Raw genomic sequence first — 26307 nt, 5'->3', positions numbered from 1 at the left:
GGTGCTTTTCCATTTGGCCTTTATGGTTAAAACACTGAATGAGATGTGAGGGAGGGAAGGAGGCACCAATGCATTCATTTTTTGGGTAGTAACAGAGCAGGACCAATACTTTAGGGCTAGAAAACAGAGGCTGTTTTCCAAGCAGGTGCTTGGAAGAATAGAGCAGTCACTACTCCAAAGATGCAAGGTGCTGCACAGTCTCACTAGGGGTTTGAGCACCAGAAGCCAGAGCTGCGAGCACATGTATTTAACCTCTCCCTTCCTACAGCAAGCTGCCAGAATAGGGCTCACAAAAATGGCACCGGTAAGGGACAGCAGGACCCCAGGATTTGGAAAGCTGCTTCTCCCACACTGTGCCGACCCCAGTGTGTTCGCAAAGGAGCTATGACATGCCCCTCAGATGGGGAAGGCTGAGTTGCAAAGCCATGCTGCTCCAGCCAAGCCTGTGCAGGGAAATGAGTTATGTGAGTTTTCCCTGGCCGGTGTGATCTGATCAAGAGTAATTGATGGATCTTGTTCATTCACGTACTGCTGAGCACGCCTGGGGCACTGGTCACAGGATCTTTAACTGAAGCAAAGGAACATCCCAAATAAATATGTCAACTAAATAAATGACTAAATTAGAGACGTTTGTGCATGTTAAAAGCCACAACCCCAGAAATCGTCTTTTGTGAACAGAGGGGGGTGGGGAATCTCACAACTTCCTCAGGCACTTGGGGGCTGTAGGGGGAGACTGTAGAGAAGGAGGGAAGAGCTGAGAGTGCCAGCATCAGCTGTTCAAACACCGCATGACAGACCACGTCCAGGGCAAAATCTTCTCCCACTCTCCATAGAGGAAAGAGGGAATAATCCAGACTGGACTTCAGACTCCAGGCTGAAATTCACGAACAAGCACTGGTCAGATGTGGATATACAAGCTAGATACACTGCCTTGAGCTGGCGTGCACCGTCAGCACCTCATGCAGTACCTGAGTGCTCAGCCAAGCTCCAAACCCTCTGGTGACCAGGGCAGCATCTCTTTAGACCTACAAGCAGTTTCCCAAGTATGGAGATGAAGGAGGGACACAGATAATACACTTGCAGATAACACAAGACTCAGGGTAGTGCAGTACCAGAGTGGTTTGGTCTCAGTGCTGCCTCCATTTCTATGAGAAGAAAAGGAAGGAAGCTGGCAAACATACCCAGGGGAATCTCCCGGGAATATGTGGCCAATGGAGCAAGCACACACTCAGCCCCACCAGCGTACTGGCTTTGTGAGCCCTGCTTAGGTTAAGAAGGGAATAGACTGCCTGTGCCAAAACCAAATGCCTGGTCCTGAAAAGATGCATGTGTCATCATTTAGGAGCAATAATTTAAGTCATACAAGCACATTTGAATGAGAAGGTCCAGAGGAATTTCTCTGAAAGCAGGAAGCCTGTCAAAAGAACAAGCTTGCAAGCAGCAAGGCTACGGCGATTTGCTGGGTAAGCAATGTGACTTGACAGCACGGTCTCATCTCCGGGCACGGCTCATCTGATGCTAGCACCATCGTGCTGAAATAAACCACCTGGAGTCACTCCTTGCAATTGCATAGCCGTCACATAAATAGCAGCCTGGTCCATGCATTTTACAGCCATTACACATATGTCCATGACATCCCATAGTTGAACAGACCCCACCAGCCCCAAGCAGCATGTTAAGAAAACTCTTTCTTCAGGAAAGCTGCTTTCTACTGGTGCCCAAATCGAAAAATATCACAAGAAAGGAACCATTTAAAACAAATGATCAGTCTAAAGACAGACACATGATCAGCTCAACCTCTCTTAGACTGCTCACATTTAGCTAGAGAGGATGACAGCAGTTCGCAAAAGGTGTATTACTAAAAGCTAAATTTCTCCTCCCAACCCAAGAGGTTTTCATTAATACAGGTCTCAGGCTAGCTCCAGTTAGAGGAATAATTATCAATACACCTAATATTTGGATAGGGCCCAGAAGAAGCAAGTACAGCATTGTTCTCGTTAGCCACGGGAATTGACAGCTAACCACCTTGTGCAATGAATGGCATCTAAAGCATTTCCATCCCTGTGGGACCAAAAGGCCCAGCAAACTGGACAGTCTGGTTCTACTTCCACCCTGAGACTGATGGCAGTATGCCCTGGGCACTGGACAGCGGGTCTTTAATTGGAGAAAATAAATGCTCCAAATAAATATGTCAACTAAATAAATGACCCATTTTTACAAACAAGTAACAACCCCAGAAACTGCCTGCAAAGCCCTGTGACCTAAGGACATTCTCCCTCCCCCTCTGTGCTTGTGCTCCCCTCATTTCACGTTAGCACCAGAGAGACTTCACCAAGTTTTTCAAGCACTAGAAGACCTACACTCATGCTGTAACCTGGGCAGGCTGTCAGCAGCGTGGGCCAAAGCATCAGTCTGCTCCCCGAGCTGCAAGACGCAGGCCTGGTGGCTCTAGGGATACAGCCACTCAATGCAGTTGCCTTTAGCGAAGGATTGCCACATGGGTCTGGTCTAATCTGGGTACACAGTGCTCCCAGCACAGGGAACCAGGGGCTCTCACAGCACAGAAAACAGGTGCCCAGACAGCTATGAGATATCTTTTCCCCAGCTCCAAGCTCACCGGTTGCCATGGTCCCCCAGTCCTTAGCCCGGTGACCAGGCAGGAGTTTCTCCAGCACCTTTTCCGGGTTGGAGTGCATGAGGCACATCTGTGGCTCTCCAGGGAACAGAAGTCCCAGGACTTGTACAGAAGTACCTCCATTTATTAGGGCCACTATCCACTTGAGCAGCTCACTTGGTAAACACACTCATGCTCAGTATGGCTTCTTGCTCTTGCAGGAGTCAACCTTGCTTACTGGGGGCAGTTTTGCTTGAGCAAAGAGCTGGGGATTCAGCCCTCCCAGTGATAAGGGAGAAAAAAACCTGATGGCACATTTCACTGCATTCAACATCCCATGGTCCTTCCAGCTTTTGAATGAGGTTTCGCTGCCTCGCCAAACACTGAAGCTCTCACTTCCTGGGAAGCAAGCTGCCTCTCAAAACCACCCCATCAGCCAACCACCATGGCTTCAGGTATGACTGCACTTGACAGAGACTTGAGAATGGCTGTGGGATTTTCCAGCCTCTGATGCAGCTCTGGTAAAGTCTGTCCTCCCAGCAGCAGAGAAGGGAGCGTACAATCTCTGCCCGCTCCAAAAATGCAGGTCCCCTTTGGGCAGAAGAAGAGCAAGTAACATCAGGTTGCACGCTCTCCTCCACCAGCCAAGTAAGTCCAAGTACTCCTTGGACTGTGGTCAGCTGTGGAAGCTCTGCACTATCTTCAGAGAGCTTTCATCACCCCAGGCTCTGATGTCCATCCAGCCCTGCTCCTCCACTCTGCAGGGTAAATGGGGCCTGGAGATGAAGGGGATGCAAACAGGAGGTGAGGTGACATGGCTGCATTTCTCCTGTTGAAGCCGGCTCTCTCCGAGGCAGCAAGAAGCGCACAGCTCGGCGGTGATAAACGGCCTTGCTTTAGTTATCACTTTCCTTAAGTTAAGGAGAGCAGCCTAGTGATGGATGGGCTGGAATTCGGTTATCAGGGAAGGCTGTCAGCCAGAGTTGCCTATCTCCACACACATTTAGCAGGGCGTCATTATGCGATGGCATGGAGTTAAAATATGACCAAGGGTATTGAAAGAAAAAGAACAGGATTAAAAAAAAAAAAAAGGCAAATTGAGCAACAATAAAGGAGCGTGAGGCAAGAACGTTATCGCACTAGTGACACCTTTTATCTCGGTCTGGTTAGCTAGAGCAGGGCACAAATTGGTCCTTCCTCCACTATTGTATCCTCTTGTACAAACAGAGGCAGATAAAATGTGTCACCAGTGCGATAGCATATCAATTTAACCCTAATTATCTAGGGGGTCAAACTAAGAAATAGGGGTTTCTCATTTCAACAGGTTCCTCCGTCTCTGCTCGGAGCCACCACATTAATATGGAAGGGGGAGGGGCAGCCATAATTGATTTCCGTCACTCAGGTGGTCCTGGCGTATAAAAAATTAATGCTTGATTCTCCCAACTAATCAGAGCTGGTTAACGTCCATCTGCTTCTGGGTTCAGGATGTCAGGAGACAAAGAAATTGGGCCACTTTCTACACACTGGGTGTATTGATATTGAGCCAGTTAAAAGAACAAGTCCCGCTATAGGAAAGATAAAGGGACATTAAATCCTGGTTTTTATAGACCTGGTCTCAGCCTTCCAAAAAATCCATGCCCTGGAGACCTTTAGTTGTAAGAGATGCAGAACATTTTAATTGTGTCCCAGCCAATGCCACTACACCGGGCTGCAAAGGAGAGGGCAGGCAGGCTCCTGCCCTGGAAATCCTTCACCGAAGGAGGGCTGGAAAGCCTGAACGAAGCTGCTTGGATGCAACAGCACACAACAGCAACAAGGTGATAGCCAAAGAGAGGAGCTGTCAAACTATCCCAGCCTTGCACCCTAGCTCAAAGCACGGCTGGTCAAGGCATTGCTCTGGACCATGTGGTGCAGAGGTGCTGCTCTGTTTTGATGTAGGGTGGAATGTCTGGCAGGCCAAGAGGAAAGCTTGGGTGCCCTCTCCTCACACAGAAAGCTAGTAAAGGAATAACGTCCTGTGCTAAGGCACCTGAGATGTTTTAGCAGAGAAACAGCACCATGACAGGCAGAGCCACACCTGTCTGCACTGAATCTCACATGAACTGGAGCCAAGCTAGAAATTTAAAGCAGTCTAGGTAAACCTGCACCCTCCCAAACAGGCAGCCTTAGGTTGATTCAAACTTGGTTAAAACAGTTAAGTGCCAGCCAGCAGGGTTCAACGGCCTGGGGACACAAAGGGGTGAGACCCTGCTCCAAAGTGCTGAGGCTGCAGAAGCATCCCACAAAGGGGCAGAAAGCCTGGCTGGGCTTTGCCAAAACCACTGTGCTGGGCCAGGAGGGCTCCCACAGCACGCCACAGTACCCACATGCGAGCAGAGTGCCTCGCGCACAAACACAGCCCAAGCCATGCCACAGCCTGAGGAAATTGAAGCATGATGACACATACCTCCAAAAAAATAAACCAAACCCCCCAAACCTCAACTCCCCCATCCCACTAATCTAAGTTAGACTGGAGCAGCTTTCCTGTGTAATCCAAGGCTTTGGCAGGGAGACATCTCCTCCCCAGTGTTGGAGTCTCTATGCCACTCTGCACAGACGCAAGAGCTGAGCCAGTCTCCCTCATGCTTCTGTCCAAAGAGAAGGATGGAGGGATGAACCTCCCTGCCAGACCTCTGGCACCCTGCTCATACACTCCTCAGCCCCACAGACCAGCCATGGGGTTGGAAGAGCCCACCTGCCCTTGCTTCCCACTGGATGAGCCCTTGCCAGATGACTGCACCCCGCTCTCACCAAGCACACTCATGGCACCGTCCCTCTCTGCCCTCCACCAGTGCAGGCCAAACCACCCCAGCACAGCTGTACTTAAAATTCACAAGCAGTAGCTGTGGAAAGACAATACATTTGGAGAGGGTCTGAAAAGCCCATGGCTTTCACAGAAACCCTGAGACAGGTCCCATCTCCCTCCCTCTCTGCTTTCCTTCCATCCCCCTCAGTTCTCTCAACCACCCCCAAACTTGTCACAGTGCAACAAGCCTACGAGCCGCATATCAGCTTTAAATATCAGCATGCGTGAAGCAGGGACATGAGAGCAGGGAAGTGGGAACAGACAGAGCAAGCCTCCATCGCCTGTCAGGAAACACTAATGAATTTCAATACCAGCAGCCATTGCCTCAGACGGGCTGGCAAGAGGAGGAGACGGAGTTAGAGTGAGGAGCCTTTGCAGGAGCAGCCTGCCTTTTTTCAAAGCCCTCTGTTAATAAATGACATTGCCAAGCAGGCTGTAGCAGTCCTCAAGCCGGGATGGGGTGGGCTGGGGGAGAAACGGGCGACTGACAGTGCTCAGGATGCCAGGGCAGTGCAGCCTTGTCTTCTGCATCCCCAGGCAGGAGCCAGGAAAAGGAAGCAGATGGGACGTTACCGTTGGCATGAAGCCGTCTTCCATTAAGGACCCAATACCTAAATAAGAACCATTACAAGCAGCTATGAGCGCAACCCCAACACCCCCAGTCCCATTCACTGGGATGGATGGAGGCTCTACAGGAAACAGTCCTTGGGATGGGTAGAGGGGTGGAGAGACATCCAGACACACTGCCTGTGTTCCAGCAGCAGCAAAGGGTTACAGAGCAGCCTGTCCCTTTGCTAACACAAATGCATTCCTGAGGCAGCGCAGAAAGAAGCATCCAGCACAGGGCACCGCATGGCAATCGCACCGATGCACAACATGAAGGTCAATGCAAGTCTTCTTTACAAATGTCAACCTGTCATCCCTGGATATTAATGAGGGCTGACCAGCAGCTAAAATGCATCCATGCTCCATTAGTAATAAGAGAGACACGATGCAGGAGAAGAGCACACGCCACAGCATGTGGAGGCACCAGTGAGTCTGAAGGGCCCGGGGAGGTGTGGTGATGCACAAGATAACTACGGCCACCCCAGCTGCCCAGGAAGGAAAGCAGTCGCCACACAAACTCTTTCACTGGAGTGTGTGTTATCTTTTTCCATCAATCTTTAATTGCATTAGTGTAGTGAGGCCAAAAAACCCAGGCTAAGCAGCGAGGCTAATACCTGGCACTTTCAGACCTTCCTTTCTTTTCCTGCGATACCCATTCTGGACAGCATTACTTTCTCCCTCTACCAGGCATATTCCTGCCTAGGAAGCTTGAAATGTAAACTGCAAGCCTTGGGACTCACAGCAGCACTGGCTGAAATGGCTGAACACCCACCACCCATGCTAACAGCCAGATCCCTCTTCTCTACATTTTTGTTGGGCAGTAAGAAATTTGGGAGAATGTCAACACCCATGCTTTCCAATCAGCTAGTCTGCAAATGGAAAAGGCTGTTACCCCAGACTGCAACCAGAGCAATGTATACACTACGAAAATAATTCTGCCATAAAAAGCACACAGGGCAAGCGGCTTGTCGTGACTCGCTCGTCCTGCAAAGCACTGTGTTCCTTCCACTGCCATCAACCTTAATGAAACATGAAGGCATTTAACACCATGCGAGATCTGGCCCTTTTATGGGTATCTGTCTGTGCGTCAGCTAGATGCTGGCAGAGATGCTATCTCAACATTAAAAGCCAGGCTGTAACACAGCAGGTATTCAGCCTCCAACAGAAGATGTTCATCAACAATTGCACACACATGATGCTACAATAAATCTATGTGCTACCGCTTAACAGCTTCTCTTAAAAAGATTCATAGCTCTATTTACTGGGCCTGTTTCTGCTGCTCTGCATGCAGGAGTAAATCTGGAGTAACTCTACCTGGAGTTAGTAAGTAGCCAGTGAAAGTAGGATCAGAATTGAGCCTTTTTATTTTTAAATAACTACTTAAATTACCATGCAGGAACCAGAGCTTGCTGGCTCCACAGTTCAGCTGAGGTTAGGAGTGCATCAGGCAGAAGCTTTGCACTTCTCCATACTGAGTCCTCCAGATGGGTGAAGGGGTAGCGCAAATGCTCTCACCAGCCCTTCCAGACAGGGAGGACGACTGGGTGGACTTCCCTTTGACATCAGAAATGCATCACACTGCTCCCAAGGAAAGAGAAACTGGAAAGCCTCCAAGGCTGAGGTTGCCCACTGTGAAAAGTCCTGAAAAACAGATTTCTACACACAAGCTTGCTGTGACAGTCCATCTGCTTACTAAATATGGCATTATACAGCATCTTATGAATAGGAGTATACAAAATTGGATACTGTGTACATCTACCATACAGGCATGTTCCCAGTGAAAGTCACCCATCATGACCGCAGGCTGCAGCAGGTGAGCCTCCAATTCGTCACCAGGAAAAACTATTCACCATGCAGGTAATAAAGCACTGGAACAGATTGGTGGGGGAATCTCCTCCCCTGGAGACATTCAAACTCATCTGGAGAAGACCCTGAGCAACCTGATCTAAGTCTGAAGTTAGTTCTGCTTTGAGCAGGGGGCTGGATTAGAGATCTCTAAATTATTCTGTGATTCACGCTGCAGTGGAGTCTGATTACAAAAGCAGAGCGTGTCCTTTCTCCATCTATATGGTCTCTTATGAAGTCTTTCATACAGACACTAATTTAGGAATTGCCTGGTTCTCTGCATACTAGCTGTTTTAAGAGGGAGCGCTCAGACTCCTGCTGCAGAATACTGTAATTACACACTGAGTAAGGGAGTGTATCTGATGCAATGGATGCACCCATAACGCATCGTGTCTAAGCCCCCTCAAAGACAAAACATGCACAAAAAGTAAGCTAAAATTAAATGTGCTTCTCCCACTGCACAATTCCCATTGCAGAAGTATTTCTCCCCAGGAAACTGGAGCATGCAAGATGTAGAGCAAGGTACTGCTCTAGGACTTAGAAGACACGTCCTGTCCCAGTCCCTCCCTAGACCTGCTTGACAACAGGCAGAAGGAAGCCTTGCCTCTTCCATGCCTTGCCTGTCCAGACCATTTAGCGTATAAACTCTTCAGGAAAGGGCTTCTCTGCTATGAGTCATAAACTGCTTAGCGCCTAATGGTAAAGCCTATAGACGCTTAACGTAATACAATCATGTCACTTAAAGGCCATTAGTCTGCAGTCTAAACACCACTTTTCCAGTCGCAAAGGGGACCTGCCAACTCAGGAAGGCAGGATAAGAGACGTGGGTGGCCAGTCGGGTCACCGGACTCGCAGACACCAGACGTGAAGCCCCAAGCAGGACGGAGCCCAGCCAAGCGGCATGGGGGAAAGTCATCGCAACTCTAGCAATCGAAGAGCTTTATCTTTTGGGCTTTCTTGAACCACTTGAATCAACTGAAAGCCCCTGCCAGCCCAGCCAGGTGAAAACCCCCTCCACCTCCAGCCACAGCTGTACTGCTTGCAGGGGGGGCAGGAGCCCCTCACTCACACAGGGGGCCTCCAGCCTTCTTTGTCACCTCTCTACTCACCCACTGAAGCAGATCATTTATCTACAAGAAAATATGCCATTCTGTCTTGTGATGCTCTTTGAACCCCTCTTCTTTCCTGGCACCATCTCTGCTGCCCTCTGGCACTACATCATCCAGGTCTACTCAACTGACTCCTGTGACTTGCCTCTCCCCACTAAGGGGAATCCTGTAATGAGTCAGTGGGATGGGGTAAACCCCCTCCTCCCTCTCCCCTCCGATGACACCTGACCCAAAATTACATGCACAACAGCTCCACGGGCTCTTGGCACAGCCTCCAGGCTGGCAACAGCAGGAAGCCTGGCACACTGTGTAACAGGGTCTGAGCCCAGGTTTCTGTGCAGCTGCAAATTACATCTGCATGAGGGGAAACAAGCTCATCTTCTCCTTGTGGGGAAAAGACCGCTCCCCACCTCCAAGCACAAGCTGCCATTAGTATTTGCTTCGCCGGAGAGAAGGAGCAGCGAATCCTCCAGAGCAAAGGACAAGTGCAGCAATTAGGATGCAGGGGCTGCGGGAGCTGTTTAACAGCACGACCCGGAGGTCAGTGCCGCAGACTCCCAGCCCTGCATAAATATTGTATGAGTCGGGGAGAGGGGCTGTTACAGCCACCCTCAGTGCCGGCCCTCCCCCCTCCATCGCCACTCTGCATCTAGCTAGATACGCCAGCAACATTATTTACAGATGTGACAGTCAGGAAGATCACTTGAGTAACTAGGGGAATGGGAAAGAGGGCTGCTTGGTAGAGCAGGCTCCTGGGAGTGGGCTCCTACCTGCATCTTCTGCTTCCCCTTGCAGGGCGCTCCTCTGCACGAGTAATTGCCAGACAGCACAGCCCGTTCTCAAACCGGAGGATGAAACACCACCAAGAGCAAGGAGGGGAGGCTGTGAGCTCCCCATTCTAAGGTAGCCCAGGGGTTTGATTATCAATGCTGCTGAATGACACTTCAGCCAGCAGTCGCTTTCCAGTTTCCTATCAGTATCTCTGCTAGACCCTCCCTTTGGATGGAGCTTTATATCCATATGAGAGGCTTTATAGCGAGCTTCCCCCCAGACCCTGTCCGTGTAGCTCTGCAGAAGGTTCTCTACTCCAACACAGCCACAGCAGCCTCACCCCTGCTGAGGCTCCTCCAGCTACTCTGTTTGGCACCAACCACCCTCCTCACCTGTGACCTGCCTGCTGTTTATTCTCTGAAGGATCATCTTCACCTGCAGCTTCAGCCACACTGATCAACATCATCTCTACTGCATCCTGGAAGGACAATTTTTTTTCTGCAGATACCAGTCACCTGCACGTTTGCCATGATGCTCTACACAAATACAAAACTACTTTAAGGTTCACTGAGACTGGAGGCTCTCAAGGACAAGGACACAGGCCATTCTCCAACTTTACCAGCAGCCCATGAACTCCTTGGGCACAGAGCTAATAAACATTACTGCCCTGGGCAGCACACAAGGGCTGCAAGATAGAATACACAGCTTGGATGTGCTTCTGCCCATGACACCGCTCCAGAAATTCCTTTGCTGCTTTGTGGCTAGTTGCTGAATCCAGGGAAGGCAGAAGCCCAGTCTTACCATTCTCAGCTTTCCTGAACTCACTGTGCAATTAATGGGCTTAATTATTGATGGCAAAGGAAGAGAAGGGAGGGAAGAAAGAAAAAGCCAACAAGAAGGGAATGATGTGGGGGTGGCGGGCGCCAAAGGTCTCAGAAGATCTTCCCTCAGCCTAGAGCAGAGAAAGAACCCCTAGCCGCTCTGCCGCTCCCACGGCCCTGCTCTAATGCTCCCTGACATGCCTCTGAAGACAGCGAGCTGTTTGCAGTCACCACCGTGATTTGTTAGTAATTATTTTCACGGTGTCACATTGCTGTCACTCTCTTAACAAAGAGACAGGCAGCCTGAGGCTGCCTGCTAGAAAGAACCAGCAGAGAAAAGGAATTGTCAGGCACCTAGGGATCCTCTTTGCTTCCTGGGTTTCACAACCAGAGTCCTTACCAGCTTCTGAAGAAACTTCTGAGAAGTGGCAAGTCAGAATTATCTCCCATGCTGGTCACAGCTAGAGGAATTAATTACTTAGCCTCTTCTTAATTTCACCTTACCTGTAAACCCAGTGCAAGACCCAGGTGCTTAGAGCCCCTTAAGCCAGAGATTTGCTTCAGGCCTGCAGCAAACAAAAACACTTTGGCAATTGATGACTTTTAGCATTCTCCTTGCAAGCTCCAATCTCTTTTCATGTGGTCTTGCCATTAGACCGTGCTTCCCAAGCATGGCAACCCTGATGACAAAACCATGACTAAGCCTATCACCCTTGCACACATTAAACCTCCACACCAGACATGAGTGCTTTCCCCACACCACTCTCAGTAATTCCAGCACACTGCTGTGCTCCACATGGCAGTAACATTTCACTTGGCATTTTGCAAAGCCAGGGGACCTCAGCAGCTTCCTCACACCTGAAATACACAGCCTAATGGCTTGACGTCTCCGTTTCCTCATACGCAGCGTGGTGACTTGACAAGAACCTCTCCTTGAACCACCTCCCATCCATCCATCTCACACCTGCTGTGCAACCACAGCCATCCATCCTTCGGCTGACTTGTCAGTCCAAGGTAATCACTCCTTTCCCAGTAAGCGTGGAGCTTGCTTGGACCTCCAAGGAACAGAAGCTATTTTGTCACCTGAAGTGTGACACAATATAAGGATATGGAGATGAAAGACTGAGACACCTGGCCAGCCAGCCCTTAAAGCACCCACCCTTGATCTATATGTAGAAAGCAAGTGGACTTCCTCCAGAGCAATTCAAAGTTTGGCAGAAGCGTTCTTCCCCCTCCTGCTTACTGACGGTGCACAAGGGTCAGTCCCTGCAGCTGCAGGGGGACTTGGGTATTAATTCACCCTCTTAGCACAGGGAGAGTTTGGAATTACTAAGCTTCACAGTCTAAGCAAAACCCTCCTGCAATTAACTGCATGGAAGAGCACTGACTCAGAGGGCAGCTCCTTTTCAGGGGTCCTTTTAATAACCAAGAAATGGCACATACATGCTGTGAAGAATTAGGATCACCATTGGGAAGCTAAATGGTCCATAAAATGTAACAGTTCTCTTCAGAGCTGGGAGCACAGCGAGCTGGAGGAGAGGTCTTGGCAACCTCCCACCAGTCTCCTCCCTCCACCCGGTTTGCAGGGGACACACGTGACTCCAGGCAGGGACGAGGAGCTGAACTCAGCCGGTGCCCAGACACCTCCGGCATGCTGGCTGACGGTCAGCACCAAGACCTGGCTCAACACCCAGATGGAAAAACTGAAGAAGGTAAATTAGAGATGACCAAGAGGTACCTACAGAGGGAAGACAAAGGGTCTCCCAGAGTGTAGGTGCTGGGCTGAGGGGAGGAGAAAGCCCCGCTCAAAGAGAAGCAGACAAAGCTGATGGGACCAAGAAAGGACAAAGTTCTGGGTAGCATGAGCTTCCTGCACACAGCCTTGACAGCATATCACACTGCTTCCTCAGCTTTCTTCCCCCAAACTCCTCTATTCTGCTCTTCCCTCTAGTACCACCTCCACATGCCTCACATCATTGCTAACACCTGGTCCAGAGCAATCTCTGAGCACAAGACACTGTCTTTGGGGTGCCAGGCTGAGGGCAGCACCCTGGCCAAACACACAGAAAAGGGTGACTCCAGTGTGGAATGGACTCAGCTCAAAAAGTTAGTCTGCAGCTCTGGCATCCTCCTGAGAGTCCTGCACGCACCCTGATATCCGCTCCTCAGGATAAGGAGAGTCGCTGGACAAGGCTCATGAGAATATGCTGGAGGGAAAATACCAGGGATGACCTCAAGATGGCCCAGTAGATCTTTGCCAGCCAGGAGCTTCAGGAGGAAAGGGACTGAAGCCATCCAGGAAAATGGCTCCCAACAGGAAACAAATATGCAAACAAAATAAAATGCTTTTAAGAAAGCAACCAATTTACACAAAGCTTGAATAGAGCCAGTGAAAGGGGAAGGATGCTGCTTCTGGGCTGGCAGTATTTTTCAAGCAGAGCTCTCCAAGCAGAGAAGCCATGAGAGCATCACTCCCAGCCAAGCCACTGGGAGGGCAGCACTGGAGCCAACACACAACTGCTTTGCTTCGGCTGGGAAGTAAGAAGAGCTGGGATCCAAAGGGAGACGGCTGACATTTTGGCCCTGGCATGAAACACTACAGCTGTCTAATGCTAGAAAAATTAAACTTTTTGAAGTAATAAAGAAAATTCACACTTTGTGAAGCTAATTCTATTTTTCGCACGTGCTGCAGACAACAAAACTCAGATGGCAACCAGCCCTCCAGTGGCTTATCGTCTGCAGTCCCCAAGCCAACCAGCTTTTTAGCTCCCCAGGACAGAGGATAACCATGATGTTGAGTTGCTATAAGAGGGCCCTCTCACACAGAGACCAGGGTGTGCTTTTTACCAAATATCCATTATAGATCCATTGATTTTGAATGCATTTTACCTGAATTCTTTATAACACTGGACACAGAATTCACGTTAGCCATTCCTGCTGCAGAGGGAATTATGGTTCCTTACTGTATGAGCAGATGAGACTGAGACCAATGGCTTCCATTCAGTTCAGTGTGACTGTCTCCAAACACAGCTTGAGCTAAGTTACCCAGCGATGGAAAATCTGCCTTCTCCATTCATTACCCCATCCCAATGGTTCAGTGCTGGAAATAAAGTACTTGATGCAATGCCTGTCTTATTCTCCCCTAACTATAAATTTATTTCAAGTTTCTCCACCATCTTTCACACTGTTTCCAATTCCTTTGGTCCTAACTCCCAGGCAGCAGAGTCCGTACTCTCCAGAGTGCGTTGGGCATCACAGATCAATAAATCTGTGGCCACTGCAGCCCTGACTATGACAGATGTCTTTGCTATGACGTGCCAGACAAGTAGCAGACCTGAAGGTGATAGTCCATTGCATGATGATCCCTATGCAAAGATTTCATGTCCAAAGCTTAACCCAAAGGCATTCCCAGAGCCACACATCTCAGACAACATAACTTGCAGAAGCTCATGCAACCAATGGATTTCAAACAAAGGCAAAAACAGGAGACAGCCAGGGGAACTGCTGCAGAAGGATAACAAAAGTGCTATATTGATTTTACATAAGAGTGAATAGAGTGGGAACCTTAAGATCCAAAATTTGTTTTGCATAAATGATATTATTTCCTTTAAAAACAAAAAGCTGGACTGCAGGGTCACAGAAGTGAATGGGGTCAGTGCTACTCCCTGTAAGTGCTACAGAATAGCATGCTCACAAGGCTGCCTTGCTTAGCTCTGGCAAAGCACTTTAGGATGTAATTACATGAATGACTCCATCAGCAAAGCTGATTCGAAAGGTTCCTGACCCTGGATACTCAGTCCCGTCCCTGCACTGTAGTTCACACCACCCTCTTCCTTCAGCCAGTGTAACCGTGTGGAGAGATACACCATAGGCTTGGTCAGCAAAATGATCCCCACTAAAAACAACAACAAGCTAATCCAAAGATCTTAGCTGGAAAGCAATTGGTTTAGTATTTTTAAATGCAGATTACCATGTTATCTTTCTGTTACCAGCTCTTTCTTACTACCCTTAAAGCCACCCCCTGACCACACCCCCTGCCCTGCTGCCACCCAACCAGCCCACCCCACACCTTCTCCTGCCTCTCCCCTCGGCTACCCCAGCGGTCCCACTCACTCTATTAAGTGGCTGTCTGCAAATTTCTCCCTCAGGCAGAGAGGCCAAGCCCCTCCCAGTCTTGTGACAAAGAACAGCATGCACAAGGGACACCAGCACCATCAATCCTTCTTCATTCATGACCTAAGGCTGATCTCAAGCCAAGCCTCCAGGACACAAGGTTGGAAAGACCAACCCATTGCCATAGTCGGAGCTGGTCTAAGAGGGCAGGCATCGTCCCAGCCTGTGCAACTTGCAAAGAAAGAATTAAAACAGTAAGATAAAATTAAGCAATGGTATAATTTACTGCTTAAAATTTACTAATATGCAACCTAGGAAGAGCACCAAGGGCTATAAACATTTCAAGACACTTCACTGTTTTATCACTATATTAGAGAGTACTTGCCTTTTTAACACTTATTAAAGAAAATAAAAAACTTCTGAGCAGTAGTTTCCTGTAAAGATATAAATTAGCATGTTCTGATCGGCCACAGTAAGTGCAGTAAAAGCACCTTCATGTTGGAGGTATACAGACCAAAGCCTACATGTGTGTTCACCGATGTTCGGTGTGTTTGCAGAATGATCCAAAACTGGAAGGAGAAGGATTAACTGATGTTCTTGACATTAAGATGCAGGTCTGAGATTCAGCACATGTGGCTTCAGCTCCTTTCTCTGCCTCTGCCTGTTTGCACAACCATAGGCATATCACTTAACCTCACCATATCTCAGCTCTTTGCCTATGAACACACAGCAAAAATGCTTCTACGGTTGCCAAGATTAATTCACATTGTGCTTAAGAGCAGATAAACCAGTTCCATACATGGAGGCAGGCATTTTGACATTTCAGAGGAGATAAACCACACTAAAGAGCTTACATTACAAGGGCTCAACCCTGGCAGACACTGACTACCCTCTTTCCACTAAAACCGTCTCCTACAGTCAGTGGCTCCCTCAGCCCTTCAGAGGCATGTTACCCTCACCACCCAATGCTGCATCAGTACAATTTGCTTAATCACTAGTGACAGTTCCATCCTAGGTGCAGGATGAGGTCCAAGCACTAACGCAGATTACACCAGGTGTCTGAATCCGGCCCTGGTGCTGTTAAACTTGGAGGATAGCTCCTTGCAACAGGCTAAAGGAATCCTCCCGCTGAGCACCCGGAGGCCCGAGGACCGTGCGCTTAACGAGGCTGTATCCCCACTCATATTTTAGCTTGGCAGCTCTGGTGCTCCTTTCATCTTTTGCTTCAGGTAGCTCTCTTTAATTAATAACATTTCTGTGTCGACACAGGGAACTTTCCACCCAGAATGAATGGCCCTCTCTCATTAGAACCACGGCTTGTCATGATGTATTCAAGAGCAGGAGTGTGATTCATTCCCTTGTCTGGGAACGAGGGGTGTTGCTGGCGGGTGGGGGGGGAGAAGAGTCTCTGTAATGAGTGACTGATATTTGCTGAAGTTGATATGCGACTCTGTCGGCTTGAACTGCCTTGTCAGGACAAGCCTTCAGAAAGGTGATGTTCCTACTCAAGAGGTTTTCCTCATTAAAGAAATTGCATCTTAACAAGAGGGAAGGGGAGGGGTGGCAGGAGAGCTGCCGTCTCCCCGACTCCATGCTGGTTCACACACACCGAGCGCTGAAAGCCAGTTGATCCAAGCGCAGCCAGCAGAGGTTCAGTGCTCCATTTCTGAGCCCTCTCGTGCAATGGGCTCTCTCTGGCAGCAACCAAATCCCTCCAACAGGGACTCTCCTTCTGGTGGTGCACCATGCCCATGACAAAGCCTTTGGTAGCACGGCTGAGGAGACTGACTCATGCTGAACCGTCATAAGCCCTTCCCAGATGTTTGGTGTCCTCTCCTGGGCACACAGTCCTTGTGACTACTGCTCTCTGTTGTCAGAAGGAAGCCAGACAAACAGCTCTGTGATCTTCCAAGCAAGCTCCAATGTTCAAGAGAAATCAAGTCTGCAGCCACACAGTACCTGATTCCCTGAAGATCCCTGAGCCAAGCAGGCGCTTCACAGGTCCTTTAGCAGCTGAGTTTCCTTCCTGAATCCTGCAGACTCAGTGCTAGACACCATCAACAGAGAGAAGGACCTTGACAACTGCTGCTCCTCTGGTGCATTTCTTTGAGCTACGAGTGCTACACATACTGCAACTCCTGGATTTGACAGGGCTATCTGCTCACCCTACCCTGTATCCACCACTGACAGGCTTGTATATTCCTCCTCTTTGTCCCAGCTACTGCCTCTCGTGCAGGCTGCTCACCCTGCTGTGCCTTCCAGTGCCCTGGTACCTACCAGTGGCACCCGCTGGAAGCACTCACAGTAGACAGGCCTGCCCAGAAGATACCATGCCTCACCTCTTCAACAGCACATGCAGACAGAAGCCAAACTAAATGTCCAGGTCACTGCTGGAGAAGCCAGGAACAAGGCTGCATGGTTTCCCACCAACAAACGAGCTAAAGAGAACTGGGGACAGGAACTCTAAACTACATGAGACACTGGGTAAGAGGACCGCACCTTGCTTCACGGGCAGCTGTGCAGGCAGCTCTCATTGCTAAGGAAGCTGAGAAAAGGAGCAGCAGAGCTAGGAATGGACCTGCCCCAAGTTGTTGCTCCCTAAGCCAGGGAGTGCTGTGCTCACCTCATTGTCCTGAATTCCTCTGGAACCCAGTGCAGTTTCTACCATGCAATGCTTCCACAAACACACTCCTCCAAATGTGGACAAGCAGCATCACCTCCCTTCCCATTGCCCCCAGTGCCTGCTGTGCCCAGTGCGTGTTCTCCACACGGTAGCAAAGGGTACCAGCTACACCACAAGTCTTGTAGGGAAGCATGGGGTGATTCCCTGGAATACATCCTGGATGTTCCACATCTCTGAGGCTCTATCTCCCTGTCGGAGTGGCCTTGTTTCAGCTTTCTGCCTTCCCTCTTTAAAAAGAGATGCTCAGTTCTGCTTTGCTAAACCCTATTTGGCAATGTGTCTAAACACACGCAAACTTAATTAGTTCAGGAGGGAGACTCGGCATTTGTGGTGACGGATAAAAGTAATGGGAAATGAGACAAGTCAGAGCTGGCAGGGAGTCCTCACTCAAGCCTCATTCACTGGCACGGCGCTAATCAGATGTGACGCTACATGCTGCTGCACCCAATTGGTGACGGAGCGGCGTGATGTGCTACTCACCAAGCAGCTGCAGCCAGGCTCCCGCTATCCATGTGGTTGGAAACATGAAATGTATTTTCTGCTTTGCCCTGGAGATGCTTCAGGATTGAATTCTGAAGTTAATGGTTTAAAAAAATTTTTTAAAAGGAAGAGGGAGAAATGAACCACTCACTGCAACCTCATGGTCAGGAGTGGAGTCTTCTTTTCCAGCTGACTAGTAAGGCACAATCCATGCGAGAGACCACTGCAAATGGTGAATCAAGTATCTCTGCTCCAGAACTGCAGGTCCTGCTGAGCCAGCTCACCCCACAACCCCTATGACTCACCAGAAACGGGGCTCATCTTTACCTCTATTTGCCCACCGTAGAACTCTGAAGCAAAAAAAGAACAATCAAAAACATCCAGAAGGTTGCCCACTCCATCCAGACACCAAGTTAGGTTGTCATTATCTGGAAACCTTGCTATTCCACCACAAAAACGATGGAAAGATGGGCTTTGAGCACAGATAACTCTGTTCCTCACAGCCATCACCAAAAGCAGTAAACTGGAGTCTCAGAACAGCAGTAAAGAACTGAGAAAAGAAAACAGATGAGAAACAGAAGTTTAGCACATCCCTGCAGCTGTCTTGGTCTGGTCTCTAATAAAAGTTTAAAAATGATATATAAAGAAAAATAAGCCTCACTCTTAATTTAAACCAGTAACACAGGAATTGGCAATATATACCAGCTCTGGACAAGGCCCCAGCAGAGACCCAGATTTTGACACAAAAGCTCTCATACCACACTCCTGTCTGGAGCATGGCAAATTTCTCATCTCCACTTGCGCTTGTGCTGATGCTTCAATCCTCATGTCTCATGTCTCGCTAATCACACCAAGAAGAGGCAAAGAGCTGCCACTCTACAAAGACCACTCTGCAGGGAAGAACTGGTGCTGACTGCTCCCAAGCTGTGTGCAGTTTATTTAGGCTTCCGAGTTGGGGAAACCAATGTCACATGGAAAACCAAGTAACACTACTAACGAGTTGTGGATGTCAGTTTAGCATTGGATGTGTCAAGCCCATGCTTTACCAGTGTGATAACAACAGTAGCCTTTACCCAGCGCTCTGAGAAAATGAAAAGCTGAAGTGAGATTACAGGAAACCGAGTGAATTCAGCAAAATATGACACTGCAAACTCCTTTCAGATTAGACTAATCTAATTCTTAGACATTTAACTCTGCTTTTTTTACCATAACATTTTTAGGTTGGTGTTCTAGCTATTTTCATAACAAAACATGCACATACACTGACACTTGCAGATCCCAGTGCAGGTCCCCACCTGGTACTCTCCAGACACAGTCACCCAGCTGATGAAGATGACCTTAATGATAAAAATACCGATGAAGTGTGCCAGACTTGGCTTGCACTCTCTTTCTGAAGTCTACTCTGTGATTCACATCCAGTTGGTGTGTCAAGATGACAGAGAGAAAGCTTTGCACATGGAGGTCAGGTAAGGACCACTGCTTGATTTGGGTGTACAGAAACAGAGTTCCACATATGCGCTCAGAATAATCCATCCCTTGGGAAAGTATATTGGATAAAAGGGAAAACATCACAAAGCTCCACTTTAAACCTTTCTTGGGGTTCTGACAGGATTCATTCGCCATAGGGAATATCCTAGGCAGTGATCTTGCGCTATGCCCAGCACCTATCTGTCTTCTTAAACAACCCTCCACTCTCAATTATGCACAGCACACAACGATTTCCCTAAGAAACAAAGACTGGGGACAGTCGGAGGCTTTTAAGGACAAAGAGGCACGCACTACAGGCAAGCATGGAGCAATAAAGCACAGAAAAATCTCCCTCCCCTTCCATACTCACATCACTTTCAAATCCCAGTCTCCACAGGTCACAAAAATCGACTTGACGCTGGGATCTAAGAGGCCTTCCTTCGCCATCCACTCGTCAACCCTCTGAAAGGAAGGCAAGAAAAAGGGATGAGTTTTTCAGAGACAGGCCGAGCCACAACAGTTAAACTCAGATAAGCTGCCTGCAATCAAGAGAGAAGAAAATTGTGATCTTATCCACCCTCTCCCTCTCTCTCTTCTCTCTTTGCTTGCCATCTCAACAACAGCACGTTTGGACCTTTGAAGATTTCCGATAGGAGACATCAGGCAACCAGAGCAGAGCAGAGCAGAGCGATCTTATCAGACAGCACAGCAGCTCTGCTCATGGAGGGATGGAAGTTGTGCAGTGTTAACGGGACGATACAACTGCACTGCTACCTGGCACTCCTCCTCCACTTTTCCTTTCCTTCCACCAAATGGGCTTGCAGTGAGCATAACTTGTGTCCCCTCCTGTGAGGCGAAAACACAGGCATCCTGGGATAGCATCCCTCACATGCTCCAATTCATACAGCTCCAAGGGGATATGGGAGACTGGGAGAAATGGAGAGGCTGAGCACCCACAGGCAGTGTGCAGCAGTAACAAGCAAAGCCACATGTCCTCTTCCTCTCCAGGATGGGTGTCTCTTTCTTCCTTACAGTTCTGAGGAGGTGCTTGTTCAGGCTACAGTGTGGATTTAAAGTGAATCCACTATTCCTGATAAACTTCCCACAGGGACAGATGTTCTGGATCCACTTCAGAAATGGGGCATGTTAATCTGGAGGATGCACATCCACCTTGGGGATTAACCAGGAGGAACTAACCTAGACTAAAACCCCTGCACAGACACTTTTTCCAGCTAGAACTAGCAAATGACGTGCCCAAAATCTTCCAGTGACAGGTGACAGACAATCAGCTGCTATTACACAGCCTCACTAGCAGCAGTTCCGGTGCTTCAGCAAGAGAAATCTACGCTCTTTTCCCTCACTCAAGACCTTCTGCTCCTGAATAAACTCACATGCCCCAGAAGCTGCCTGACCCGAATCTCATTTTAACCTAGAAACATGTTGCTGTATGAACACCTTCTCAGTCCAAATAAAAAAAATATATCTACAGAAATGTTTCCACACTCTAAGAAGCTCCCATAGAAACAGAATGAACCATTTTCTGTAATACTCCAGCAGTGATGTACGTTCACTCATCCAGGCAAAGAGGGGTCTCCCTCCCAGGGAAGCAGGCACAGGCACCCGTATGCTTACGGACATGCACCACTGCTACATGCTCTCCGGAAAGCACCAGGGACCTGGGAGAGCTGGGAGTTTGCATGGATGCGAGACACCATCGCCACAGAGCACCGTCTTCAGCCTCATGTCAATGCTACAGCCCTTCCAGCCACAGCCTTTCCAGCCAAGGACAGCATTTCTTTCTGCGACCGACCGTGCAACGTCCCTTTGAAGTAAAGCTTGCCACAAAGCAGCACCCAGCCTCTCAGCCCCATTTCTGCCTCCCGTGAGCTGCTGGGATCTTACAGCCAGCCCTGCACAAGGCTTCCTGCAGCAAGGGACAGCAGCAGTAACCTTTCTAAAATCCCTGATGTGAGCGCCCATGAAGTGCTGTCTCCATGGAGGATTTTAAAGCCTTTAATTTGATTTCCTCACATAAGCAATTGTTGCAATTATTCTGATTAGGAACAATTAGGTAACACAGCAGTGGAAATCCTGACAGACAATATGCATCGAACAGCAACCTGCAGCCCGAGCGGGCTCTGCTTGAGGAGGTTTCCTTCACTATTTGACTACCAACAAAAGCTATTGATGGAGAAATACTTCCAAGCTAATTAAGCCCTAAATGCTGTAGGAATTCAACATTAAGCAGATGGCATTATTAGGGCTATATCTGCATTCGCACATCCTCCAGATTAGATTTTAGAGACATTTTCTTTCTATACTACATGTATTATTGAGCATTTAAATAGGTAGAAAAAAATAATTTAATAAATTGCTGAGTGAGGGGAAAGAAAATGAAGGCAGAAGCTCCCAGAGCAGTGGTCTTGAGCAGTGTCTTGGTGCTTTAAAACTGGCTCAAGCAAGAATCGCCTCTTCTATCTACTGGCAGGAATTTGGATATCTTGTCAGCACCCCTGACATGAACAGCTGGAGATGACAGATCAATGGTTCAATACTCTCAGCAGCGTGTCACCAATGTGACAGCAAATGTTATTCTAATGAAGCTGTAATCATAGTCAAATTACGCGGTTCGATTCTCAGCAAGGGGAGGGTGCAGGGAAAGAGATGAAGAGGGGACTACAGGACCAGAGGTCAGAGTTCGGGAACTAAAGGTTACTCTGCTTACCTCAAGCACTTGCTGGAGGCTCGGCTGCCCATCCACCATGCCTTGAATAATCCCAGTCAGCTGAAACAAGAGACAAACAGAAAGCAGGCGTCAGAGCAGCACTCAAAAGATCATTAGAGAGGTCTCCTCTCCTGTCCATTTCGCTGCTACCAAAACATCCTCCGGTGACCCATGTGGACATCGCTGAGGAACCAGCCGCAGCGAAGTGACCCTGGCAGCTCTACAGCCATGAGCAAGGGCACAGCTTCATCCCAAACACAGAAACTTGGGGGGGGGCTCCTACCCACACCATAAAACAGCAAACTCTCAGCAGGGCAGGACCCACCTGGGGAGCAGTGTGCGCTCTGCTTACTGCACCAGCCCAACGCCCAAAATGCTGCCCTTTTTCAACATGCATTTCACCAGTTTTGCTGTTGCTCTGACTTACACAGGCAGCGGTAACTACTGGGGTCTCTGGTCATTCCCCTGCTACCACGGTGACACCAAAATTGCACAGCGTTAGATGAACAGAACAGACCACTATTGGTAAGTCAGCCCCAGAGTGGACCCAGTCATCTTCCCCTGCACTGGGCAGCCGGCACGTGTGCTTTCCCATAGTCCATCACAGCATCCCCCTGCATTTCAAAATTGTATTTAAAACAACTGAATGAAATCTGAAGAGAATCACTTTCTTCCAGAACCCTGGTATACTCTTGTTTTTCAGGTTCCTTAGGAACAGGTCCGGCCAACAGATAGTCCTACTGACTGTACCTGGACTGCTTGGCCGTTTAAAGCCAGACACATGCATAAAAAAAATGCAGTCTCATGGGCCTCTGCCTGTGTCTGCCCAGGATAGCTTGAGGCACATGGAAAACAGATAATTTTTCTGTCTGCCTTCCAACTGACAAAACTGTCTTTTAACATATTGAATATCGGAGGTCAGTAGCTGGCCATCAATGCACCCAAGTAATTAAAAAAATCATTATTAAAACAAGTGCACACTACAGGATTTCACTTCATATGGCACTTTCCTGAAGCTACACATCTCACACGTTTTCATAAAATAAAGGTCAAACACAGCCTAGGAGCATGCCCTGCTGCCTGCACATGCATCCAAGCCTCCAGAAGTCATAGCGTCCAGTTGAGAGGTGCTGACAGCCCCACCGCCACCCTGGAGTAACTCTTCCACACAGACCAGCTCAACCTACTCATAAAACGTAAGCCCTCTCACAAACCACAGGGCTCTGCTTTATTAAATGTGTGGCAACTGAAAGAAGCTCAATGGTTTCTACCTCTCTCTTTCTTTGGCTGCTTGGCTTACAGCACTGAACCCAGAGGAAGAGAAGAAAAAAAAAAGAAAAAGAGATTAAACTCCAATTAAACTGTAATTACATTTAATGAATACCAAATACCTGACTCACTGAATAAGCTGTAAGTGGAAAGATTATTTCCTCATAGTGACTTCCATGGAATGGTAATATATAGCTTTTAGGGAAAGTATTTTAATTTTAAGAATGCAGAGTTCCTCTAGGTGGGTTTCTCGAGTTCATCAAGCCATTATGAGGTGGAATTTTAAGGAAGTGGAGGGACACACACACTGTTTTATATTCCAGAAACTGTTTTTATATTAATCTGTATTTTAATTGGGCAACAGCTGCTAGCTACAGACTTTCCATACTCTGAGACACAAATAGATTTGAGAGATTAACACACAGCTCTTTAGAGCAGTTTTTAAAACTCACTGGCTTGTTTTTCGCTTTTCTTGCTGTCCTCCTCTCCATGCATTTGCCTGGCAGAGGTAGACAGTTCACCTACTGCAAAGTGCTGGCTCTGCCTCTCAGAGGGCAGCTCAAATCAAACCTCTGGAAGTGGCTGAAAGATGAGCTTTTGGGAAAGGATCATAGAATCATAGAACAGTTTGGGTTGGAAGGGACCTTTAGAGGCCATCTAGTCCAACCCCCCTGCAGTGAGCAGGGACATCTTCAAGCAGATGAGGTTGCTCACAGCCCCGTCCAGCCTGACCTTGAATGTTTCTAGGGATGGGGCATCTACCACTTCTCTGGGCAACACATTCCAATGTTTTCACCACCTTCATAGTAAAAAACTTCTTCTTTATATTTAGTCTTAATCCACTTTCTTTTAGTCTAAAACCATTATCCCTTGTCCTGTCATGACAGGACATCTGGCCCCATCTTTCTTAAAAAGCCCCCTGAAGTACTGGAAGACTGCAATAACATCTCCCCAGAGTCTTCTCTTCTCCAGGCTGAACAACCCCAACTCTTTCAGCCTTTCCTCATAGGAGAGGTGTTCCATCCCTCTGATCATTTTTGTGGCCCTCCTCTGAACCTGCTCCAACAGGTCCATGTCTCCCCTATACTAAGGATGACAGGCAACTGTTCGGTATCACAGCCAGCACTGATGTAAATAGCTTCTATCGCTCGGGCACCTTCAGGAGTGCATCTGTTCAGTGCCGCACCCCTGACGGCCACGGGAGGACAACGTGAAATGGCCTCATCCAGACATTTCCCATCAGGAGGGACGGAGGGACAGGATGGCGGATGCAGAGGTCCCCACCGAAGAGTCACTGCTTTATCTTGCCCAGGACTCTTTCCCTCCTTCCCTGCCAGGCCAAGCAAAGTATCAACTTACCAGTACAAGAACACACTGCCAAGAACATATGCATGCAAGGTTCATGCTGCAGAAATCGTACATACGAATACAAAAGGATATACCTGCTCCATGGGTACATTTCAATACAGGTCAGAGTGTGCTCAAGGCAGACCAGATCTCTACTCTCTCACCCCTTCTGATCCTTTCTGTTATCAGTTATGTCCATCTGTAACACTCAGCCTAGTGTGGATTGGGTCTCTGCAGTATTATCTAGTCTTGCAGCTTTGATAAAGTATAAAAACGTAAAACTGCACAATTGTAAAGTTTCACTGGCAATCCCAAGAAGCATATGGTACTTGGGAACATAAACAAGCTATAAGGCATTTATCTTTTTGTACTTTTATTGTCTGTTCCTTCTGGAAAAAAAAATCAATAAAAATTAATCACAAAAAGAGAGCAAAGTACCATGAAAAATCCTGTACAAGCACCTTCTGTTTGGAGGGAACCTTTCACTTAAGCTCTTGGCATGAACTTTCTTGGGCATCAGACAAACCACCTGCAACTTCCAAAAGGGCACAACAAGCTTTATACACCTAAAAGCAGCTTTTAACCACTTGCAAGCACTTTCCACCTTCTCTGCCTAAACATTCAGCACACCCCTCATCATAACCGAGCCTCCTGACCTGTTGTTTTATAAGCAGCAAGTCAAGAGAAAGGGGACCAAATGAGGGCTACAGAGTGAGCCAGCCCTGGAAGACGTGCTCCTGGCCATTAGTGTGGGGGGTCAGAGGAACCTCCTGTAGCCAGGGCAGAGCACAGACACACCAAAAGCTAAGCAAGGGGATGCCTTGAAGGTGACCATGAGCTCTCCACCCTTGCAGACACCCTTCCCATGCTGTGCTGTCTTCTTCAAGAGGGAAGAGGGATGAGAGAGGTACTCCAGACCCAAGGAGTAAGTAACATCGAGCAATCCCAGTAATCCTCCCACACACAGTCTATACCAAGCAGTCCTATTGCTTCCTGGCAAAGGCAGCGAGTGGAGGGGAAAGGGGAAAGCAGCAGCACAGCAGACAGGCTCCCGTATAATGTCAACACCACTGCTTTTCCTACAGAGTTTATCTGGGAAACCATCGTATTTCTACTCTGAGACAGTTTGCTGATTATCTAAGCACTTGTCTCTTGTGTACAATCTGATAATCAGGCCTGGTCTTTCTTTGTAGAGAAAGAAGCCAATAAATCTCACCCTTTTAAGGTAGAGGTGCCTAGACAAAGCCCTTTACTGGCATTTAGCAAAATGGGTATTTTTCAGAAAACATAAACCAGCTGAAAGTCAATGGCAAACACTGGAGCTGTGCAGGCAGTGGCTCTGCAGGAGCTGAACACACAGCATGCCCCGGCGTGTCTCCGGGGTCTCAGGGGAACCTACACCAGCAGCACCAGGCTGACCTCTGTGCCTGCCTAGCAGGAGCCACCAACTCCACAGGTCTCTACATAGCGACTACAGCCTCCGCAAAAAAAAAATCACTGCAGATACAAAAGGATATTTTTGCAACTGTTTAGTAAGGTCCTCAGTAGGACCAAGCTCACCTGTGGCTCCTTAGGGCAGGGTTTCAAAGTCAGCCCCAGATGCGGGGCCCAG

General features: G+C 48.4%; 1 protein-coding gene across 5 annotated transcripts in view; it reads right to left on the bottom strand.

Moving 5' to 3' along the window:
- Positions 1-26307, bottom strand: part of ERI3 (ERI1 exoribonuclease family member 3) — a 135177-nt gene that overhangs the window by 82340 nt on the left and 26530 nt on the right. For all 5 annotated transcript variants that reach the window (XM_075097821.1, XM_075097817.1, XM_075097818.1 and 2 more), the window contains 2 exons: positions 22080-22139; positions 19725-19816 (listed from right to left, as the gene is read on the bottom strand). In XM_075097821.1, coding sequence (XP_074953922.1) covers positions 19725-19816; positions 22080-22139 — 152 coding nt within the window. The remainder of the gene's footprint in view (positions 1-19724; positions 19817-22079; positions 22140-26307) is intronic.

The sequence above is a fragment of the Phalacrocorax aristotelis genome, chromosome 6 (assembly GCF_949628215.1).
Source record: "Phalacrocorax aristotelis chromosome 6, bGulAri2.1, whole genome shotgun sequence".
In the NCBI taxonomy this organism is placed as follows: Eukaryota; Metazoa; Chordata; class Aves; order Suliformes; family Phalacrocoracidae; genus Phalacrocorax; species Phalacrocorax aristotelis.
This window is presented reverse-complemented; position numbering and strand designations above follow the sequence as displayed.